The sequence below is a fragment of the Prunus avium genome, chromosome 7 (assembly GCF_965620075.1).
Source record: "Prunus avium chromosome 7, drPruAviu1.hap1.1, whole genome shotgun sequence".
NCBI classification, from domain to species: Eukaryota; Viridiplantae; Streptophyta; class Magnoliopsida; order Rosales; family Rosaceae; genus Prunus; species Prunus avium.
The window spans coordinates 37,448,842-37,471,768 of NC_142290.1; the positions used below are offsets into that span (position 1 = coordinate 37,448,842).

Below are 22,927 nucleotides of genomic sequence, written 5' to 3' on the forward strand. Positions count from 1 at the left end.
ACTTGGGTTCTATCTGTTTTCATCCAAAAAAAGAACAGGGGAAAAAGAAAAGACATGAGATTCTTATAATCTTGTCATTATATATGAACTATATGAAGCTTCCTAATTATAATCTTCTCCACATATCAGACTTATACTAACCTTCCATCTGCAATTTTGACACACCCAAAAAAAAAAAAAAAAGCAAAAGAAAAAAAAGGAGACCAGTTTTCATCTGTTTTAGTATATGCACCCAAGCACAGAAACTAGGCATTTGATTGGGGGTCATGATCACAATCGCATTGCTAGCTGTACGTATCTGAGGATATAAGAATTTGTGTATGTCATGTCAGTGTGATGTGCTAGCTAGCTGCATATATAGTGTAAATATATGTAAAGCTTTTGGGAGGGGCTCACTAAGTCAACGTTATGTGCATGAAGGGTCAATAGAGGTTTCATTGGCTTTCAAGAGCTTCCCGTTTTGTCTACACCATTGATGGAAATTCAGACTGTGCAGGCCTCAGTATTTTGTAGTAGCACGCGCATGCAACTTGCAAAATATATATCTCTCACATCACTGTCCTTGTATTGTATTGCTATGCTATGCATGGGCCTAGCCCCTAGCTAGCTTAGCTATCGGCTTCATCAAACAGGTAAGAGAACAAGAAAGTAATTATACATATACTCATGAATCATGATGTATATTTGATATGTGTTAGCAAAATTTTATGATTGCTCGATTTCAGAAACCCATCATATCATGCATATCCACAAAGACAAACCAACCAGCTGCATATACATGTAAACTTTCATCTAATTCTCTGTTGCTTTTTGGGTTTCTGCATGCTGTTTGGTTCAAATTCATGCAAAACTTTGGCAACCATTGAACCAAGTTCCTGAAATGAAGTGTTTCTACACCAAGGCACTGGGAACTGTCATGGCCAAAAGACCAAATAATTGAAGGGAAGGTGTGTCATCGTACCATTTCTCTCGGAAAATTAAAATCAGCTAAGAATTCATCACGCATATATATATATATATATATATATATCCTGCACATCATGCTGAAATTAAAAGTGAAATTATATCTATAGTGTATTTCATTTTGATTTTGCTACTCAAACTCCCTTTAGCCAACGCATCATTGTCGTGATTAGACAAGCCGCCTTTTCTCATGGCTTTCCCACCTCCGAAAGAATCATAAATATAATTCAGAAATCATTTAACAATTCTACAAACATTGTATAGTGTTTCCTTAATTATGATGACTTTCAATGACAAGAAGAAACCTTGACTTGATGTACCAAATTAATCCTTGTTTTTTACATATTCTTGGTTTCTAGCGCACATTATTCGCTGGACCATCAAGCATGATCTTATTCATTAGGATGTGGGGACCAAAATATTAATCAGTGTAACCAACCCCCAAAAAAAAGTTGCATATATAATTTGAGTTCAGACAATTACAATCGACAATATTAAGAGATGGTCTTCACCATCATCAGATCAGATGCCATCATGAGTTTATTCATTGAATCCTTAGATTGTGAAAACCATAATGACAATGGGATGCTAGTACTAATTTGAAACCATAATGACAATAGGATGCTAGTACTAATTTGCAATAGATTTGATACCGGGAAATACTCATCTCCTTCTCTAGAAGTAGGACCAATCACAGTTTGAATGACTCCTTTCAAGGAAGAAGGCAATGTCAGTATAATACCAGGGTTTAGGGTCTTTAACTCAAATACGGAGAAAATGAACTTTATTAAAAATAAACCAATACAATTCACAATCCTGCTAATGCACAATTAATCAACTAAATAGTTAATTGCAAGCTAGAGATTATCTCGGCTAACTCAGCTGATGTGAGTTAGCAATATTAATTGAAACCCAAGTTCCTATTAGATAAAAATTTAATTATTTATTAATTAAGTTTATATTCACTAAATATTCAAATAATATTTCTTCAAAGCGGATATTTTTTTTTCTTACATAATAGAGGCGAGCCCAAGAGATTAGCTGAGAATATATTTCATTAGTAACCTGGCATTATTACTCGTGTATAAATATAAGATAGATGCATAGCATAAGCCTAGGTGAGGTGAGTCCCACATATATATATATCTTAATACATTCAAAGCACAACTTTGTCTTTGGTCAACCTATCACAAACTTAATTTTAGGTTTGTCCGTACAAGTATATCTCATCACATATATACATGTGCACTAAGAATGTTGCACTTGCATGTGCCTAAAATTTACAAAAACAACAATCGCAATCATGATGTCAAAACCATCTTTAATTAATACTTAAGGAAGAGAAACTCTCAACAAACAACTATTACTTTCCAATATATTTTCATGCTCTTCGTTTGGGGAAGACTGAAACACACTTTGAATAAAAATAAAATGGAGCTACCATCCATAGCTAAGCCTTAGCTTAGGTAGCTATGTTTGGACCATCTTTGCCATTTGATTGATTATTTTTAGAGTAATGCTATTTGGACACACAATATTGACACATTTAGTGACACCCGTTGATGTGTTAATGTATTATTTGCTCTTCTTTTCTCCTCGTTTTCTGTTCAGCGAATGATACATTGACACATCAACGGATGTCAACTAAGTGTGTCAATGTTGTGTGTCCAAATAGCATTACTCTTATTTTTATAGCGTGACTGTAGATTGGTACTCAGAATCAAACCTTTTTGTTTTTTTGTTTTTTTTGACCTTTTAACTTTATGTAGTCATTGGTTAACGCTTGGAATGTTGTAATTGGACATTTGAGTTTTATGAGGTTTTGATTTGAGTTGGTAGAAAATATAATATAATTTATATGCATACTGCCTTTGCCTTATTTCAATGAGGTAAGATAAAACTACAAGTAATTTTTTTCCAAAAGTTAGGAAAGGGGAGAGGGAAAACTCACACATACGGGTATCACGCGGATTTGAACCCGCGACTACTTAAAAGCACATCAAAATCTTGAATCAAATAAGTTAATGTTAATTTTCCACAAAGGGAAAGATGAACGAATTAAACCACTACCCCACAGTAGCCTCTGTGGCGGTGCAATACAGGCAATATATGAATGAAACCATTGCCCCACAGTAGCCACCCACTCAAGAGGAAAACCATGAACTGATGAAAAGAAAACCCATCTGATATTTTGAATGCTACTGTCTGCAACAGAAGTGATCTGAGCCCTTCTTTTAGGACACCTGTCCCAATCTGATGAACAGTTTGAGTTTTAAGGCAATGCAACCAAAGCACTTGGAAGGGCTACCCATGGTTTTGGGGCATCTTTGTCCCAAACCACTTGCAGATATGCAGTTTTCACTCCCGCAAAAGTCGAGAGAAAGTGACTTAATATTATTATTAATACTACACCACCTCATTAATAAAATATCTCACAAACTTGAAAAAATAAATACTCGTATATTTAGCAACACCAAATGGATAATATGTGCAGTGCAGATCTCGAACCCTCCCTGACCTGATCAATGAGTAGGTGAACTTACACTGCTAACCTCCAACATCACTTGGAAATATCCAGATTCCTTGACAAAACCATGGGCATGTGGGGAATAAATAAAAAGCCGAAGAAAAAGAACAAACCAACCATAAACAACATAGGTGAAACTGAAAACAAGTGACTCTGACCCCAGAATTCAGTGAAACCATCTAACTCTCTCACAACATCTGTACACTCTGTGTCTCTTTAGTCTCAACCAGCTCTGCACCTAAATCCATTATAAATATCCACCCAAATCTACCATTTCCAATTCATCCGAGCTCTCAAAAACCTTCTCGCATATTCATTTCTCTCTCTAAAACTACCATTTATTCATTTATCTCTTACAAATTACAATGGCAAAAAATGTGGCTCCTCAGTCTCCCTTTGAGAAGAACAGCCTGACCTCAATTGATCAGCTGGCCTTGGCTAAGCGCTGCTCTCATGGTATCTATATCTTCATGCTTGCCTTCTCTTCCCTTCTGACCAACTTATTATTGATTTGTTTATATTAATTCATCTTGGTTATATATAAATTTATAGCATGATGGTGTGTGAAAGTCATCATGAGAATTGAGAGTCCTATGAATTGTATCTACCTCTTACCTTGAGCCTCTACAAAGCATATATATATATATATATACACTTGCAGACTGAATCTCTGATATGCTAATTATGTGATTAAGATTTTGTGTTTCATAGATACTCTCCTCACTCATGCTCTTGCTGACAAATGCTAATATATGTAGCACATAAAAAGGGCTTTTTCTTGTTCAGATCAAAATGGAAAAAGTATAGGGCCACCTTTTTTTGGAGGGCCCAAGATTCTTCTGGAAATGTAATTATTTTTTCCTTTTTTTTTTAATGGAATATCAGAGGGTGTGAAAGCAGGAGCCAAGGCAGCTGTGGTTGCTACCATTGCCACTGCCATTCCAACTGTAAGTTTTGGCTTCATGGCAGGACTGAAAATATTAAGGACATCTATGGCAGTTTAAGCTAACAGAAGTATAATTTATATATGCATGCAGCTTGCTAGTGTGAGAATGCTACCTTGGGCAAGAGCCAATCTCAATCCCACTGCTCAGGCCCTCATAATCTCCACAGGTTTTCATCAATTCCTTGCCCTCATCCTCTATCGTAATTACTGTCTTCATTTAATCATTAGTTTATATATTAATTAAGGAAAATGTTAATTTAATGGCAGTGGCTGGAATGGCATATTTCATCGTGGCTGACAAGACTGTTTTGGCAACTGCAAGAAGGAACTCATTCAAACAAGCTGCTAACCATGAAGCATGAGTTCATCGCTAACCTGGGTTTAGGTTCTTGTTTTTGTTGGCCCGTGAATCCATCATCTTGATAATAAATAAATTGAGATGGATTTTCATTTCTAATAGCACTAGAGCAATGATGTACTTAGTTATCAGCTTTTATATGAACGCAATATTTCTTCCATCTTAATCTAAAATCTCAACTGAATACATCTATACATGTACAGATCGAGATTCGACGAAACCATCTGCATCTCCATATACAACCCTCTAAGTGATTTTCACCAATTGTCATTACATGAACAAGAACCATCTCTAAAATGGTGGAAACGGTTCCCATCTCTTGCAATAATCTCCCTATTAAAGATCTTGGATATCAGCTTTGTAGCCGAATGACAATTTGCACATACACGAAGATTCTTTACAATCCGAATTGTTGTGCCTGGCTTCGTGCTGATCAAACCGAAAGCGATGGCCAACTTCTCACTGTGATGACTCAAGGCCACTTCCTTCCACTCCTCATCCATGTCATATAGCACCTCAGATGTATCCGGCCTGAAACCGGCCATATCCAAAAGCCTATCTATTTCTTTTAACATCTCATAGATTTCTTTGCTTAAGGGATGCGCTTTGTCACTGACAAGAAACTCATGAACAACACTATCCACCTCAATAGAGGTACATCCAGGAACTTTCTTGATCCCCAAATCATTCAGCCTGGTTCTTATTCTTGCCACATCATCCCACCTACCAGCTCCTGCATAGATGTTAGATAGCAGCACATAAGCCCCAGCATTTTCAGGCTCCAATTCAAACAGATGTTTGGCAACAAGTTCACCCAGCTCCACACGCCTGTGGATCCTACAAGCTCCAAGAAGAGAACCCCAGACAGCGCCATCTGGCTTCATTTCCATGCTATTCATTAGGGCCTCTGCTTCATTAAATAATCCGGCTCGGCCTAGAAGATCTATCATGCATCCATAGTGTTGCAATTGTGCTGAAATATGGTAATCTGTGATCATGGAACTAAAATACTGGCGTCCAAGGTCTACAAGACCACCATGGTTACAAGCAGATAAAACTCCCACAAATGTTATTTCATCCGGTTTGAATCCTTCATCGGCCATTTTCGAGAAAAGCTCGAGCGCTGTATGTGCATGCCCGTGCATGGCTAAGCCAGATATCATTGCATTCCAAGAAGCCAAGCTTTTGGCTTCCATACCATTAAAGACTTGTTTTGCTGCCTCAATGTTTCCGCATTTTGCATACATGTCAATGAGACTCGTCCAGAGAGAGGTATTGGTAAAACTCTGAAAGTTCTTATCTATATAAGCATGAATCCACTTGCCAAGGTCAAGAGCTCCTAAATGAGAACAAGCTGGAAGAATGCCTAAGAATGTGACATCATTAGGATCTGCATTTGATCGTAACATTAACCGAAAGAGTGCCAAGGCTTCTTTGTAGTGGCTCTTATGTGTATAACCACCAATCATGACATTCCATGAAATTACATCCCTTTGCTGCAAACCGTCAAATAAACCTCGAGCTGTGTCCAAAGCACCACACTTTGCGTACATATCAATAAGTCCATTAACAAGCCGAAGATTTGAACCAAGTCCACGGTTCTCAGTCCAAGACCCAACCCATTTGCCCAATTCAAGAGACCCCGACTGAGCACAAGCTGAAAGCACCACGACCATTGTACTCTCATTGGGCGAGACATTTGCTTTCCGCATCTCCGAAAACAAAGCCAATGCCTCTTCAAACCGACCGCTTTGAGCATAACCCGAAATCATAGCATTCCAAGACACCACATCTCTTACCGGAATTTCATCAAAAAGGTGACGAGCATCATCCATACAACCCCTTGAAACATAACCAGTGATCAAGGCCGTAAATGAAACCACATCTCTGAAAGAACTTTTATCAAACACCAAACGTGCATTATCCAATTCACCGTTTTGAGCATACATATTGATAAGAGAAGTGTGCACAAAGGCATCAGAGTCAAGTCCAAGCTTCAAAACATGTCCATGGATCTGTTTCCCTTCATGGCTCGCCGCGAATTTCGCACAAGACTTCAAAAGAAAAGGGAACGTATAAGAATTCGGCTCCACGCCAGAAAGAAGCATCAGAACATAGAATTCCACAGCTTGTATTGGCTTAGAGCTCAAGGAAAAACCTCGAATAATTGTGTTCCATATAATATGATTGGGGTTCTCGATGGATTGAAAGACTAAGAGGGCATAAGAGAGGTCTCCGAAAGGCGAAACGGCGCAAAACTCAACGAGCTTGCTCAGAGCGAAGTGGGTATTGTGAAGGCCACTCTTGATAATGTGGGCGTGGACTTGTTTGAGATTTTGCATGCTTTTGCATTTGGAGAGTAGGGTGAGAGATGGGTGGGTTTGGAGGAGTTTGTACGGAGGATCAGAGGTTGGGAGGACATGGAAAATGGAGGGTAAAATGGGCAATGACAGTAATGAAGAAGAGGAAAACACCATGGCTGAGCAACTTCGAGTTGGAAAAATAGAGGGATAAGGTTTGAAATGCAGTTAGTGGCTTAGTTAGGATTACCCGCCAAAAATAACTGCAATGAGTCTTCCTAAAAATATTGACTAATTAGATTTTAAATTAATTTGTTCTCTATGTCAAAAATATTTATCTTTTTTGTTTTGTTTTTGGTCATATATGATTATTTACTTTAAAACCTTTCACATACACTACACATATGCTAGGACTTGAACCATGACCTTTTCTCGAAGAGCAATTGCTCCAAACCACTATACTAGTGGGTTATTTGCTATTAATTCGTTGTTTGGTAAAAAGAAATGAGAATATGTTTTGATTTCCTATTCTAATTAATTTTGGTTTAAGCATGTTGAAGTATATTCTCTAGCCATTGGTTGGTTTATGGTCCTGATTGAATTCTGGAAACCTAACATGACAAATTATCATGCAAGAAAAAATCACTCTAATGTTTCTTGAAATATAAAATGTTTAAAATAAAAATAAAAATATCTGTAAGGGAATTGTAGCTAAAGTAATTAAGAACATTTACCATGATATATGAGGTTCGATTCCACCCTCCCAATATGGCTCGTTTGAAAAAACCTAATGACTCAATAATTGATCACTAAGGCCCAAGACCATGAGAGCGTTCATGAAAGCCCAAAAAAAAAAACCCTTTTTTTTTAATAAAAAGGTTGGAGTCGAAAAATGGAACTTAGAAGTCAAGCCATGTCATTTCATGGTCCATGAATGTCCAAAAGAATGGCTAGCACTCTCAGAGTCCCATCATTTGTAAGTTGTAACTCTTTTTTTTAATATTGTTTTTGATCAGATATATATATATATATATATGTATATTTCCATTATTAGTGAGGAAAAGGCAGAAAGGAATTATCTTAATTTGAGTGTGCCACCTCGAAGGGTCCCATATATATCCAACGTGGTATAGGCATGGCAATGATGGCATGGGGTTGGCGTTGGGGGTGAAGCCCAATTCCCCCAATTCATGCAGCATATTATCTTCAAGCATCCTGTATCTATATTTAGACAGGAATAAGGAGACCCAAATTAGTATATTCATATGCTGAAATGTTTGGATGCATTGGTTTTTATTCTTAATTTGCTTGTAGAAAGTTTAATAAACTTAAACCTAGAAATTTACGAAAGCTATCAAAATACCCCAATCCAATCATTACTAACACCCCTTCTTTTTTCACAATTTGATTCCACAAATGACCCTACCAAAAAGATAGCATTCACGAGCCACATTTTATTAATTTTCATGTTCTCTGAAATCTGAATAAAATCGACCAAACACCAAAGGATAGGATATAGCAAAGATAAGAAGAGCTAGCTTTTGAGAATTGATAGGAATTGATGTGTCTTCTATTTGATTAGTGATAAGTGATTAGTGTGTGTTTAAACTAACAATCTAATTAAGACATCGGGACCACGAGATGTAATTAAAGGTTAACTACATTTACAGTGGTGCCTATCTGAAAAATATCAAGCCATCCCATATATGAAAAGGAGATAGAATATTCAAAAATTCCAAAGCCACGGCTATTTTTGCTGGTTATGCATGTCGTTAGGAATTGGGGATATGGGGAAGCTGTGGATTCTTCAAAAGTGTTATATTATTGAGGGAAGATGGCCTCATCCTCCTCCTCCCTTTTGAAATTAGTCACATATTTTTATATGGGGGAATAAAGATTGAAGTGGCGCTGTCTAGGGTTTTTATTTATTTATTATTATTTCACGTGAAATATTCATCATGTCCGGTGAAAATAATGTGGTGATTAGGATTCTTCCTTATCCAATCTCAGGTCAACACGCAAACATATTTTCTGCCACGTCAGATTGCATGGGGCTTGTATTTGCTTGACATGTCAGCAAATGTGGACACTTTGTCAGAGATGGCATGCAAATCTTGATGTGTATAGTTTCATGTGCGCACCCATGAATCATTTACTTGAGCAATATTCTGGTTCTGGATGGATGAGGTTTGTGACGGGTTGCCCACATGGGAGGTAGGGTGGGCGCTGACCCAAGTTGACTTTGGAAAAATGCTTTGGCTCAAATTCACCGCAGTCTAATTAAATATAAAAATAATTGAGAATTGGATCCCAAATGAGTTAATTAACTATATTTTAAGGTGTATACTATAGCATGCCTTGACTATAATTAACCAATTCATATTCATGCATTAATTCTTCTATATATATGCATGCATGAACTAGAAATAGAAACGAAAATAATAATAATAATATAATATGTATTTATTTTTCACAAGGAATTTGTAACTCAAGTGATTATAAGCAGTTTTTTCTGTACTCGAGATTCTGTGTTCGAATCTCCCTCAACATCGATTGTGTCAAAAGAAAGAAAAAAAGAAGAAGAAGAAGAAACCAGCCTCTTAATTAATTAGGGTTTACAACATGCACCTTTGAATGTTATGTTGCAGTTGAGCAATAGTCCCTCCTAGCCCTGGCTAGACAAGGAAACTCTTAAGTGAAGCACTTTTGTGAAATACCAGGTTAAGGTTCTCCAGCTCATTCTGCATAACCAGCGTCGGTCCGCCGCGATTCGTATTCCATTAAATTTGGTGAAAGCAGTCTCCTTTTTCTCTATTAAAAAGAAAGGTACTGGAAGGCTAAGATTTGCTAGCCATACCTTTGCTTTCTTCAAGATTGATTTCCATACACGTGGCCGACCACCAACTGCTAGGGGATCCCCATGTCACCTCACAAGCACGACTGAGTTTACACATTCTAATGAACCAAAGAAATATTTTTAATTTAATTTACACACCCGTGGATATGACACGAACACATTAAAAGCAACATTATTCTACTTAATTATATTGTTTTCTAATTTATCCATCTAGTTTCACGCGACATGAGTATTAATTAAGATATATATGATCAAACCATATGAAGATTTGGAATGGATATAATTTTACTATTCACAAGCATTAAAAAGAGTGAAAAAAAGAGAGGAGTAATAGTTATAAGTGGATATGAATCTTCGAATGGCATTTCAATTATTGCCAAAAAGGCCAAAAGGGGAATATATGGAGAAGAATTTGACAATGGATGTGCATTTGGTTGGAAGAACTGATTCCAAGTGAAAAACTTTTAGTCTCGGAGGAAAAAGTTGGCTAGTGTTTGGCCCTTTTTGAACTACTTAGGGAAGGTGTATTTGCCATGCCAGATTGGATATTGGAAACTCCTCTTGTGACGCATGTGTGCATGTAAACATCCATCTCCGTTTTGCACGTGAAAACCGATGTGAATAAATTAACAACATATGGGAAATAAATTAAGATGAGCCATGCTTAGATAACACACTTCCCCACCCACCTCTTTAAGTTTGAACATCAACAATATACATATATGTATCAAATGGTCAAAATAATTTATTAACAGTTGTTCAAGTCATGTTGTGTGATGGGTTGATGTGTTACGTAATAATTAGTCATAATAATTAAATTATGACAAGTACACGCGTTGATCATCTATCGTGTAATAACATTGATTAATGCGGTTAGAAAATGCGATGCTTTTAGCATTACACGAAAAATATATTCCTCCGCGGGCCTCTTTTGTACTTTCAACTTACAAGTAGCAGCTTCCCCTCATAACACCTTCATAAAAGATTGGGGATATACTGTGGACAAGAAGAATAATAGTTCCGAGTGTAGTTTTTGCAATAATGCATGGAGAATAATGTAAAGATGGGGCAGGGCAGGAGGGGTCACTGGTAAATTGTGTGTGCATGCACTGAGGTGATCAACTAGCTAGTTTTTCTCACCTTTACAAACCCACTTGACTACTAACTCCCGAGAGCGATGAAAGTAGCAGAAGTAAGTAAACTAGTTGAGTGTAGAATCCCAACATAAATATGAAGAAACAATCTTAAGAATCCTATACATATGCGTATTAAGGAAAGGAAAAAGGAAAACCCATCTGAAGAAAGCTGGCAGAGAATAAAAAAGAGGAACATCCATGGCCCCCCACATATGAAGCCTTCAACAAGTACTATATAAATTTCCCTTACCAATTCAAACAAGATCACCAAACTCATTGAAAAATTAAGATAAACCTCCCTTACCCATTCAAACAAGATCACCAAACTCATTGACAAATTAAGTTCTCTCTTCTGCACCAAGCTATTTAGTACAGACCAAGCAGAGCTTCTACAGTCTTAACACTCTAAGCCTTTACTTACCCTTCAGGTGAGCTCTACCTTCTTCCTTCTGCTTTCTGTTCTGAACTTGACATAATTCCTTCTGTTTTAAACTTCTATTATATAAAGCTTTTATTATTATATATAAAAAAAGGACCTCATAGTGGGTGAAATATTTAAAATGCTGGTTTCTAGCTGATATGCTAATTAAGTCTTATATTAATATTGGATATGAAGGGAGGAATTAAGAATGAGCTGGGCAGGAGGAGATTGGATGTGTGGTGCATGCCAGCACTTGAATTTTAAGAAGCGCGACGCATGCCAACGTTGCGGGTACCCCAAGTATGGTGGCCCTGATCCATCAACTTATATATGCAACAGGACGGAGGTGTTGGCAGGGGACTGGTACTGCAACTGTGGAGCTCACAACTATGCCAGCAGACCCAATTGCTTTAGATGTAGTGCAATGAAAAATGACTATGGCGGTGCCTATAGCATGATGCCTTCTGCTGCCTATGGATCTGATGGCAGTTCCCCACCTGGATGGAAATCTGGTGACTGGATGTGCAATAGGTAAGCAGCAACCTCTCATCCATTCTTTGATTTTGTTCTTGAAAATTAGCCTGCATTGTTCCAAAGGCTATATCACTTTCCTTCCGTGAATAAGGTTCAATTTAATTAGATAAGAAACATGTGTACTGGTAGCTGCTAATGTCATTTCTCTTGAGTTTTCTAATCCGGGGGCATTTTGAATGGAGCAGAGTTGGATGTGGAGTGCACAATTACGCGAGTCGGACAGAATGCTTCAAATGCAAAACACCAAGAGATTATGGTAAGCAGCCTTCAAAATTACCATATGTTAATTTATGAACACAAATTAGAAAAGGGGCTCAGCTCATGATCTGCAAATGTTTACTTGGTTGCAGGTCTGTAACACATGCTCTATTTTGATCAAGTGGTGCTGTTTAAGAAAATGGAGTGTAGAAGACTCTCTTATGCACCATCTTCATCAAATCTCTTTTCGCACTGATCCCTCGTCAAATGCTGTCTATTTTTTTCCTCTACTTTTCTTTTTAGAGATAAATAAGCTTAGGTTGATCATGGTTGAAGGCACATTTTCACAAGCATAGCCATTCCACTGACAACTGTATTAGCGAGGGTTTTCTAGTTTCATGTTGCAAGGAAGGTGCTCTTCCATGAAGCCCAGAAATCCCTTCTTCTCTCTCTCTAGTTTTAAATTAATGGAGTAACTAAGTTTGTCTGTACCTATCAACTCTCTCTCTCTCTCTCTCTCTCTCTCTCTCTCTCTCTCTCTCTCTCTCTCTCTCTCGGGTTGTGTGTGCGTGGGGAACGTGCAAAATTGATAATGCAATACTACTTTCATCATGAGATGGTCCAACATTGGCAGTGGCTACAAAGATCAACAGAGAAATTCAAAAAAAAAAAGAAAGAAGAAGAGAAAACAGATACTAGATTCAAGGAATCTCTTTGAGTTGTTCACTTTAAAGGCCTTCTCTCACTGCAATAATTTATCACCCCTTTAAGCATCAAATATCCAAGAAACAAATAATTATGCAGATAAGAACCAGATGCTCTGATTCAATAAAGCATAGATGCAATGCAATATGGAAGTTCAAAGTGAGTCAAATTCAACTTTTTCCTTGGAAAAGCTTTTGCATTTCATTTGATGGCAAAGCAAAGCACACAAAAATGAACCTCAACGTCAGGCGCAGTAGCTAGAAAGACGAGTTCATGCCATTGGATTCTATGTCTTGTGCTAAATTTGGATAAAGTTTTCAACTTCCAACTACGCAGTTTCTGGTGAATTAGTTCCACAAGCACATTACGCAGACTTTAAATTTACTTTCAGCTTTTCTTTTTCCTCTTTTGGTATCATACTCCAGGAAAAGGTTCCAAGCTAAAGATCATATATATATATTTATCACGTCCTTCTCCATTCTGAGAAACCATCTGTCTGCATAATACATGGTCTCTCTGGATCTCATTGAATTTCATTCGGAGGAGGAACCTTATGAAGATCGTATTGATTCTTATATAAAAAAATACAGGATTAACCGAGGCCGTGTATTAATTCATGTAATCTAAATTAAAAACATGGCCCAAAATACATGCATTTTTTATTCTACATTGTTGCTGTCAATTACATAGCTCTTGTTCTGAAAATTTACTTATTGTCCAATGAAGTCTGCTTTGTCAATCAAACTTCTGCATAAATAAAGCTTGCCTTGTCCAATGAAGGAGAATACTATTTCTGGCTTTATACAGATGCCAAAAAAACAAAGACAAAAGTCCAGCCATGTTATACCAACAAGAAAAATTTGAGCCATATTATAATATTTCCATGGTCAAATAACAGGGATGGCAAAAGTCATGCAAGATATCAGGCAGCCCACAAAATGAACTGCTATGATTCATGCCATCAGGGGGGAGACACACCATCAGGGATATGGCAAAAGTCATGCACCAAAAACTACTTGATTTGTTCAATTCAGCTAAACGGCCTCACCATTAATCACTTTTTAACTTTATCATCAGTCATTTTTTGCCAACTCCTTGTTTTATTACTCAATCAAATTTGATTTGTCTAAGGACCTTTTGAGAGTATTTGTCCCACATTAAAAAGTTAAGGGACCAAGCCTGGGTTTATAAGGAGTTGGGCTACTCCCCCCATAGTCAATTGATTTTGGGATGGAACCTCAACTTTCTTCATGATATCAGAGTAAGGCTTCACGTGTTGGGCCCAACGGCCACATGTGATCCCACGTCACCCAATATGCGTTGTCCATATGTTAGGCTTCAAAGTTCGCCACATGTGCGGGGGCGTGTTGAGAGTATTTGTCCTACTTTGAAAAATTAAGGAACCAAGCCTGGGTTTATAAGGAGTTAGGTTTAATTTAATTGGAAGTACCAATCATCAAATTGATCGGTGCAGAGGATTGCCAAAGAAAATGTTGCAATCTTCATTGCTCTTCCAATTTCAATACGAATGTGTAGTGGTTTATGGATTGGTTATTAGAACCTTAATTTGAACCACGAGATTGTAAACTCAAGTGGTTAAGAACAATCCCAATATCTTATATTCGAATTTCAACTCCCCGAATATCGCTTGTAACAAAAAAAAACCCTTTCAAAATTATAGGTGAAGAAACTTTGAACCAATTTTTTATAACTTGCATGAATTATAGAAACTAGCCTCTTAAGCAAAAAAGAAGAAGATAAGAACAAGTAAATGAAATACTAAAATTTCTTTTAAATTATAAACAAATATGGGAGAGAAAAAGAAAGAAAGAAAGAAATGTAAAAAGGCAAAAACTGAAGAAGAAAAAAAAGAAAAAAGAAAAGAAAAGAAACCTAGGAAGGGACACGTGCAAAGCAACAGATGGGCGGCCCACCAAAATAGCAGTCCTTGCAGGTGACCTAAGCACCTGCTGAGTGACGTGCAAATTATAAAAGGTTAAACTAAAATTACAGGCCGTAATTACTAGCCAAGTCAAGCCCTGTCAGTTTTTTTTAACCCCGAAATCGCAGGGTTTTGGGACGCGTAGGGGTTTAAGGCCTTCTCACACAAACTCTTCCTAGTAGTCGTGGGTGGGACTCAGGAGTCAGTACTCACCGATTTCGTTTCTCTCCTACAAAAATTAGGGTTTCTGCTTCTTGGCGGCTAGGGTTTGACTCCACCCAATAAAGATTGGCTCTTTTTTAGCATATCTTATTTCTTCCCTGTTATATGCTTTCCCTGTTCTTTGAAGAGTTCATCAACTCTGTCACTCCTCTCCAACATTCCAACTTCAATTTGGGTTTTGTTATTTTATCCCCAATTCTCGTCTGGGTTTTCTTGTGACAAGTTGTGAACTTTGATCCTTCCTCTCATCAAAATCAATCTAGGTTGGTGGGCTTTGTGAAGAAAGTTTTGGCTTTTGCACAGGTTATGATCTGATCTGGGTGTTCTTGAATAGACCCTGCTTGTTGATTTGATCATTATCTGGTACAGTTCTTTGATTCTTACTTGCTCTCATACATTAAAATTGTATAGTATTTCTTGAGACATTTAAACTTTGTAAATGTTTCCAGTTTCTTCAAGCCTAAGTTTTTCATCTTTATTTGATTGATTACAGAGGGAGGTTTAAAAGTAGTTTCTGAGGCATGAATTTTTCTGATCACACACAATTTATGCCGTCACAAACGCCTTATGCTGGAGGCAGTGATGCAGTAAATTGTTGGCCTCCATTCCCTATGAGTATGAACAATGAAGACCAACATTCTCAGTTTGAACAGCAGCCTTCTCCATTTAAAAGACCACGAAATTCTGAAGAAAACCAATCGAATCCAATGCCCTACCCACCCATGAACGCTAGGATGCAGCCCCCAAATGCCCCAGTTAACAAGGGAGCAAGCAACATTTTCTATAAGACCCGTTTGTGTGTAAATTTTAAAACCGGCATGTGCAGGAATGGTGAGAACTGCAACTATGCACATGGCATTGAAGACATCCGCCATCCCCCTCCCAATTGGCAAGAACTTGTTTCTGTACGTGAAGAAGATCGACCACCATTGTCCGGTAATTGGGATGATGATCAGAAAATAATCCACCGGATGAAGCTATGCAAGAAGTTTTACAATGGGGAGGAGTGTCCTTATGGAGATAGGTGTAACTTTCTTCATGAAGATCCAGCAAAGTTTAGGGATGATATAAGCAGGTTTAGGGAGAACACATCAATAAGCATTGGAACTACAGGACCATCGGTGGTACATGGGAGTGGCTCAAATCATTCTGAGGAAAATAGGCTTGTAAACACGGGTATGGATACTTTCCGTGTAAATATGAAGCCGGTGTATTGGAAGACAAAGTTATGTAATAAGTGGGAGACTACAGGCAAATGCCCCTTTGGCGAAAAATGTCACTTTGCTCACGGCCAAGCAGGTATTTCCTAGTGCTTTAGCATAGTATATTTTCATTATTACTATGCTTGGTGCTTTGCTTTGTGTGATTAATTTTAACCCTGAAACAAGTTTATGTTCATATCAACATTGAACCTATGTTAGACCCTGAATTTGCACTGAAAACCGGATTTGGAACTGATGCAGTGTTTGCTTGTGGAATAGGAAGACTAGCCTTTTATTGCAAATTAGATTAGAGGACCAGTAGTGCTTTTACTTAAATCTCGTAGGTTTTTTTTCGAGTGGCACATAGCTGACCTGCAATGCTATTCTTCATAGATGAGGAATTTACTGATGTGAATTTTAACTTTGGTATTCATGATTCCTGCTTTAGAAATTTATGTATTTTGTTTTGTGCACTCGGTTAGTAACAAGCAACCTATCACTGTCTAGCGTTTATTTATCTTATGGGATTGGCGTGTTCATGAGATGATTAGGAATTTACTTTAAGCTGTTTATACATACATTTTTTAAAGTTGTTCTGTTAGTTATGGTAACCTGTAGTGGGTAGAGAAGGGTTAAGAAGGTGGAAACTACCATTTGGTGCTAATTCTGGTTTTCTAATAATGAACTTTTAATTTCAGAGTTACAAGTGCCTGGTGGACGAGTTGAAGCCGAAGTTTTGAGTAGTACACCCATTTCAACAAAACCCCAAGCTGGTCCTGTTAATGATTCCTCTACAACTGCAATGGCAATACAGCCTGCTTCAAATGACGAAGGGGGCCAGGGTAAGAAGAGGGTGCTAAAATGGAAAGGGTCCAAAAAGATCAATCGCATATATGCTGATTGGCTTGATGATGTGCCGCTGGTGCAACAGCAGAACTTGTCCAGCACAGTGGAGAGCTAAATTTGAGTTCAAGCTCTGGTCTTGGAGTCATTTTCCAGTTGTTAAAAAATCAGAGTGCTGTGTTTCAAAAAATTTGTTCTCCAGGATGATTCGTTTCCAGAGATTGGTCATTGTTGGTTGTCGATCAGGTCTATAGGTTTCTATTTCTTATTATAGTTTTGGCTCCTCGCTCAGTCATTAGATTATGTTATAATAATGATGCAAAACTAGCTATTGTTTTTAAAAGATCAAATAAGAAGTGAATGTGATTATTATTCATGTGCACCCTAAAAGGGGAGAGAAACTTGCCTATTCCTTGTTGTGTATATGTACCTCGCCTTTCCCCGTCAATGTGGAAGTTTAGCAATTTGTAAAACAGAGGTTATATATGGAAACATCTTCCATGGCAAACAAGAAAGGCCCTGGCAAATCACTCCTGATGTCAATCATGCATTTAGCCTTTGAACTGTAAACGGGTGTATTTATCTTTCTGATATTGCATCAGATGCTGTATTTGAATTTCCCATAATCGTAGACGAAAAAAATAAAAATAAGAAAGGCAAAAATAAGTGCTGAGAGTGCCTAAAGCAGTTGTCCATTTTGAAGTACTCGTTTGGGAATGTTTCTTCAAAAGCACTTTTGCTTATAAGAGCTTATAGTAAAAGTGATTTTTTTAATATAAAAAAAAGGTTCAAATTTTTGTAACAAATTTAAGTACTTTCTGGAAAAGCAATTGAAAGTGTTTCATGGAGAAGTACATAGCTGATGCTTCTCAAGAAAGTGCTTTTATGATATAGAAATACTTCTAAAATTTTCTACCAACGCTTTGATAAACACTTTTAGTTGTAAGAAAACACTTTTTACACAACATTTCCAAACAGGCCCAAAGACTCCCATCTAACCACTTGGGCTTCTTTAATTGTGGGCTCATCTCACAGCAGCACCAGCTTTGGGTCTCAATCAATCAGGACAGTTGTCGTTACTGGAGGCTCCTTAGTCATCACCTACCTCCGTTGGCTTTCCCTCTCTCCTCAAAAACCCAAAGCCACCACCCAATGGAAGCATGGTCAAGCTTTCTCTCCTCTCTTCTTCCACTCATCTGCTTTCTTTCTGTAGAAAACTTACTGTCCAGACCTTAACCAGAAGAAGTCTTTGTTCTGGTTCGACCACCACCATGTCCATAAACCTACAGTCCCATGCCTTTGCTGGCAATCCTCTGATACCCAAGACACCAAAATCAAGTGACCCATTTTCACCAACCCAAGCCTATGAGACCCTCAAAACCCAACTTTTAGACAATACCCACTTGCCCTCTTCTCTCAGTTTCAAGGTTTTGCCCTTCAGAAAGGGCAGGCCTTTAGCCTCCTCCACTGGTGGAACCAGTGATTCCACACCAAATTGGCATCTGGGTTGGATCAGTTTGTCCGAGTGTAAAGGTTTATTGGCCAATTCTGGGGTTGAGCTGAGTGGAGAATCGCTGGTCTATCTGGGTTCGCGGTCGGGGGATGATGTCGTTTATTGGGCCATTGATGTTTCTGGTGAGAGTAGCGTGGTTCCTGAATTGGGTAGCAAGCAATTATGTTTTGTTGAGCTACGAACGCTTATGGTGGCTACTGATTGGGCTGATGCCCGGGCTATGGGGGAGTTGGCTATTGCTGGTCATGTAAATGCTTGTTGTTATGTTTAATTTTTTACTTCTATACTAAGTGTTGGGTCATTATTGATTGCAAAGGTTTGTGCTATTAGAAAATAATGTCAGTTAGATCAATTTCTTTGAATTGGAATGCATGTTTAATCAATGAACAAATTGAAAGTGTTTTCTTATTGGCGCGCAACAGTTGGGGGATGGTCTCAATATTTTTCCTAAATAGTTTCATATATGTTGTATGGGTTTCATGTGTGATCAGGCCAGGGCTTTGCTAGAATGGCATAATATATCACTATTTTGTGGACATTGTGGAGGAAAAACAGTCTCCAAGGAAGCTGGGAGGCGGAAGCAATGTTCAAATGAGCTGTGCAGAAAGAGGGTCTACCCTCGTGTTGATCCGGTATAATTATGTCAATTTCAGGCATTGCTTCAATCCCTTACGTAGTTGTCTCATGCATATGCCATTCTCAACAGGTTGTCATAATGTTAGTCATTGATAGAGAGAACGATCGTGTTCTGCTAAGCAGACAATCTCGATTCGTACCTCGAATGTGGAGTTGCTTAGCTGGTTTTATAGAGGTAAGTGCCTTGGCCAACTTTAGGACCAATACTTCCGTGTTATGAAATATGTCAGTTACTGTTAAGTTAGTAACTCTTAGTAATATTAGTATATTAGTATTATAACTCACTTTTGAGGGTTGCGTAACTCTGAGTTTTATTAATTTGGATCCTTTTGTTTTCCTTAGCCAGGAGAAAGCTTAGAAGAAGCAGTGAGGAGAGAAACATGGGAGGAGACCGGTATTGAAGTAGGAGAAGTTGTATATCATAGCTCTCAGCCATGGCCTGGTATGAATGTTGCCAAATTTTTATTTTGCTTTTTGGAGCAAAGTATTGCACACTGTCTGGACTTATTTCTTTGGGTTCTATTGATTGATTAAGTTCCTAGTTTGGTTTGTTTTCAGTTGGACCAAATAGCATGCCATGCCAGTTGATGGTTGGGTTCTATGCATATGCAAAATCGCTTGAACTAAATGTGGACAAGGAAGAGTTGGAAGGTACACAGGAAATTAGCATGTAGTTGCATTATTTGATCAAACCCTCTATCACATTAGCCCTTTCTTTATAATGAATTTGGTTGCATGAGGTTGTTTTGTGCTCTGCATGATTATAATATTTATGCAAGGCATGCATCTGATAACGTCATATGAGCTACAATGTACGCATCAGATCAGATGAAGTTCTAATTTTGTTCTTTAAAATTTTGTTTCCCTAGATGCTGAGTGGCACAGTAGAGAAGATGTCAAAAAAGCTTTAGCATATGCTGAATACAGGAAGGCACAGCAAACAGCGGCATCAAAGGTAGAACAGATGTGCAAGGGAGTTGAGAAAGGGCAGAACTTCTCTGCAGACTTCAATGTGGAAAGTGGTGAACTTGCACCCATGTTTATACCCGGGCCATTTGCAATTGCCCATCACCTCATCTCTTCTTGGGTCTATCAGGATGCAGGTGATAGTGTCGCAGCACGTCTAAAACAACCTAGTGGTTCTACTTCGAATTTGTAGCAGTGCATAAATTCATTTCATCCATAATCCAAAATCCTGGATGAACTAAATGTCTTGTCATCACCAAATAAGCTCAGATATATTCTAATTCTGATGGTTTAGGGTTATTGGCATTTCAAATTATTATTTTTCTTTCCCAAGATTCCCATTATTTCATCCTTGTAATATAGTTTATGTTGGATTTTTATTCAATCGCCTTTTTCTTGTCTACATGTAACTCACATATGTATGTGTATGTATTTCAACTGTTTATGATATATTTCAAATCATTGCCGGTTGTGGCAAAAGGGGGAGAACAAACCACCCGGAAGTTGATTTTACCCTAAGTTTCAATGAAATGAACATGCAAGCTGGACACAGATTAGCATATATTAACAGCGAATAATGTTTACCACTACTAGTCTTTGAATCTTGATCAACTTCAGGTGTGTTTATTTTTTTTCCTTATTCATATGACTCGAGTTTCCAGGTCAAAATGCTTCTGTCTAAGGGAGAAGAGGGAGACAGAGCATTGAGCCACACCTTGATTTAAAAATTGCTAATATGTTTGGTATAATCTTTCGGCTAATATCCCTTAATTGACTTGACAGAACCAGAAAAGAAAATGGCACAGATCCACCACCGATGGCACCAAGATTTTGTGCATGTTATTTTTAGGTATGAAGCTAAGATCTCTTAGCCAACATTTCCTGTAGCACTTGCCCATTTTATGGTTGACCTCGCCAAAGCATCCATGGGGTCAACACATTTCTTAAGAAGAGGATCATCACGAGGCAGAACACCCTGCAGCTCATCAGAAGCAATGATCACGGTGTTCACCGCCCTCACCAACAGAACCTGCACTGCAATTCTTAAGAGATTTCGTGCCCCTTCCATGTCCCTCCTTTTCATTGCTTCGATTGCAGGAATCACAACATGTTCCATGGTTTCTTTGTCAGGTACCACAACCTCAAACCCCTGTTCATTGCCATTGAAAGAAAAAAACCACAAAATGTTTTCACCGGTGACTTTCATTGATTTTACCAAATGTTCTTAGTAGTTTACATAGATATAATAAGCAACAAAGTAACCATAAATGAACAAAATAAGCTTGAATGTATACCTGACTTTTTAGCTTTTCCTGGTAAAATCCAGCCATTAAAGTTGCATCAGCAGCAAGCACCCCAATCCTTACATTACTTCCATTCTCCAGTGGCTTCAGCTTTGCTTCCTTGAGCTCCCGAGCAACACACTCGCCGACGTGAAGGAAGCGCAACGAACAGTCCTCAGAAATCTGGTCGTGCCACGCATGAGACAGATGGCATGGCATGACTATGCAGCGAGCTCCAGAGTGCTCAAGGAATGCCCGTTTACGGCACAAGCTCTCAATGATGGGCCAATTGTTGGATAGGATTTGAGCACTAGCTCTTGATCTTGTGAATGAATGAAACAAGCTACGAATTGGAAGCTCTTTATATAGTGTTGGATCACTGCACACAACAAAAGGTGGGCATTCTCCTCCATCTTTTAGACTCCACCAGACAAGCTTCTCCAAGAAAAGCAGACTTGAAAAAACAGACAGCCCTCCAATGATACCAACTGTGTTTGGCTGGCTGAGTATGTAGTTGGGGGCTTGGAATCTTGTTAGAGGCATGCTTGATCTCCTAGATTCGGGCAGATTTCCACTCTCGTTGGTTTGGAGGACTGAAGATACTTGCACAACAGCTACGGATGGGCTTGATTTGGTTCTGCTGCGAGACCTGTTTTTGGTTGCAACTCCAAGAAGAAGAGGTGGACGATTTTGTGTGTGGAAGGACATGGTCATGCCTGCATCAACCATCTCCTATGATTAGCTACTCCCTGAGGCAGCTTCTTCACTCTGTATCTTATGTTACTTGCAATTTTTAGCTTCGAGTTCTATAAGACCGTAAAATACCAGTTTCTAATTTTCTTGTACCGAATCCACCTTCGGAAACTAGAAAATCCCATTAGCCTTTCTGTATTTTACCACTCAAAGTTCAAACCTCTTTATATGTTATAGATACCCTCTAAGAATCTAGCTGTATAGGTGGGTTTTACAAGGAGAAAAGGGAAATCCTAAGACACAAGAACCCCAAAAGTCTATATGCGGAGCTTCTCTGATACCAAATTCCCTACAGGAAAAAGGATCCACAGAATAAGATGAAGAAGTTAGCTGAGAGAGATCCCAGCGCTACTCTAAACGAGTTGTTGATAACTTTATGTATGGCTGGCTCAGTGCGCACCGTCTACCACATATGACAGGCTTCAAACATCAGAATTTTGGTGAGGCAGTGAAGAAGGCCAGTAAAGACATGATCTTGGGGTTTTTTTAATGTTATATATGCACAAAAATATAGCATGTCCAATCATGAAAAGTTAAAGGAATCTACACAATATACTGTCAGGTTTTGCCAGGGCATCCCTGTCAGCAGTTGAAAAATAAATACAAAACAATCTATACGTAA

General features: G+C 38.2%; 6 protein-coding genes across 6 annotated transcripts; 4 read left to right on the forward strand and 2 right to left on the reverse strand.

Annotated features, from left to right (window-relative positions):
- Positions 1–3,696: 3,696 nt before the first annotated feature.
- LOC148293415 (early nodulin-93-like) lies at positions 3,697–4,954 on the forward strand. The gene is made up of 4 exons (XM_088244731.1): positions 3,697–3,946; positions 4,376–4,437; positions 4,528–4,603; positions 4,704–4,954. The coding sequence occupies exons 1-4, from the start codon at positions 3,856–3,858 to the stop codon at positions 4,796–4,798; spliced, it is 324 nt and encodes a 107-aa protein (XP_088100857.1). The 5' UTR covers positions 3,697–3,855; the 3' UTR covers positions 4,799–4,954.
- Positions 4,955–5,004: 50 nt separating this feature from the next.
- On the reverse strand, positions 5,005–7,342 carry OTP82 (Tetratricopeptide repeat (TPR)-like superfamily protein). The gene has a single exon (XM_021962043.2). It carries the CDS (start codon positions 7,269–7,271, stop codon positions 5,052–5,054), a length of 2,220 nt encoding a protein of 739 aa, XP_021817735.2. The 5' UTR covers positions 7,272–7,342; the 3' UTR covers positions 5,005–5,051.
- Positions 7,343–11,112: 3,770 nt separating this feature from the next.
- Positions 11,113–12,735, forward strand: LOC110759975 (Ran BP2/NZF zinc finger-like superfamily protein). The gene is made up of 4 exons (XM_021962125.2): positions 11,113–11,515; positions 11,704–12,039; positions 12,228–12,298; positions 12,393–12,735. The coding sequence occupies exons 2-4, from the start codon at positions 11,717–11,719 to the stop codon at positions 12,398–12,400; spliced, it is 402 nt and encodes a 133-aa protein (XP_021817817.1). The 5' UTR covers positions 11,113–11,515; positions 11,704–11,716; the 3' UTR covers positions 12,401–12,735.
- A 2,304-nt stretch (positions 12,736–15,039) lies between these two features.
- Positions 15,040–17,530, forward strand: LOC110759879 (Zinc finger (CCCH-type) family protein). The gene is made up of 3 exons (XM_021962018.2): positions 15,040–15,472; positions 15,603–16,408; positions 17,010–17,530. Exons 2-3 carry the CDS (start codon positions 15,631–15,633, stop codon positions 17,270–17,272), a joined length of 1,041 nt encoding a protein of 346 aa, XP_021817710.2. The 5' UTR covers positions 15,040–15,472; positions 15,603–15,630; the 3' UTR covers positions 17,273–17,530.
- Positions 17,531–18,264: 734 nt separating this feature from the next.
- Positions 18,265–20,782, forward strand: NUDX19 (nudix hydrolase homolog 19). The gene is made up of 6 exons (XM_021962056.2): positions 18,265–18,914; positions 19,159–19,299; positions 19,374–19,478; positions 19,646–19,745; positions 19,862–19,954; positions 20,173–20,782. The coding sequence occupies exons 1-6, from the start codon at positions 18,315–18,317 to the stop codon at positions 20,460–20,462; spliced, it is 1,329 nt and encodes a 442-aa protein (XP_021817748.1). The 5' UTR covers positions 18,265–18,314; the 3' UTR covers positions 20,463–20,782.
- Positions 20,783–20,989: 207 nt separating this feature from the next.
- Positions 20,990–22,851, reverse strand: LOC110759917 (uncharacterized). Its single transcript, XM_021962057.2, has 2 exons — positions 21,565–22,851; positions 20,990–21,419 (listed from the first exon to the last, which is right to left on the reverse strand). Exons 1-2 carry the CDS (start codon positions 22,279–22,281, stop codon positions 21,138–21,140), a joined length of 999 nt encoding a protein of 332 aa, XP_021817749.2. The 5' UTR covers positions 22,282–22,851; the 3' UTR covers positions 20,990–21,137.
- Positions 22,852–22,927: the final 76 nt, after the last annotated feature.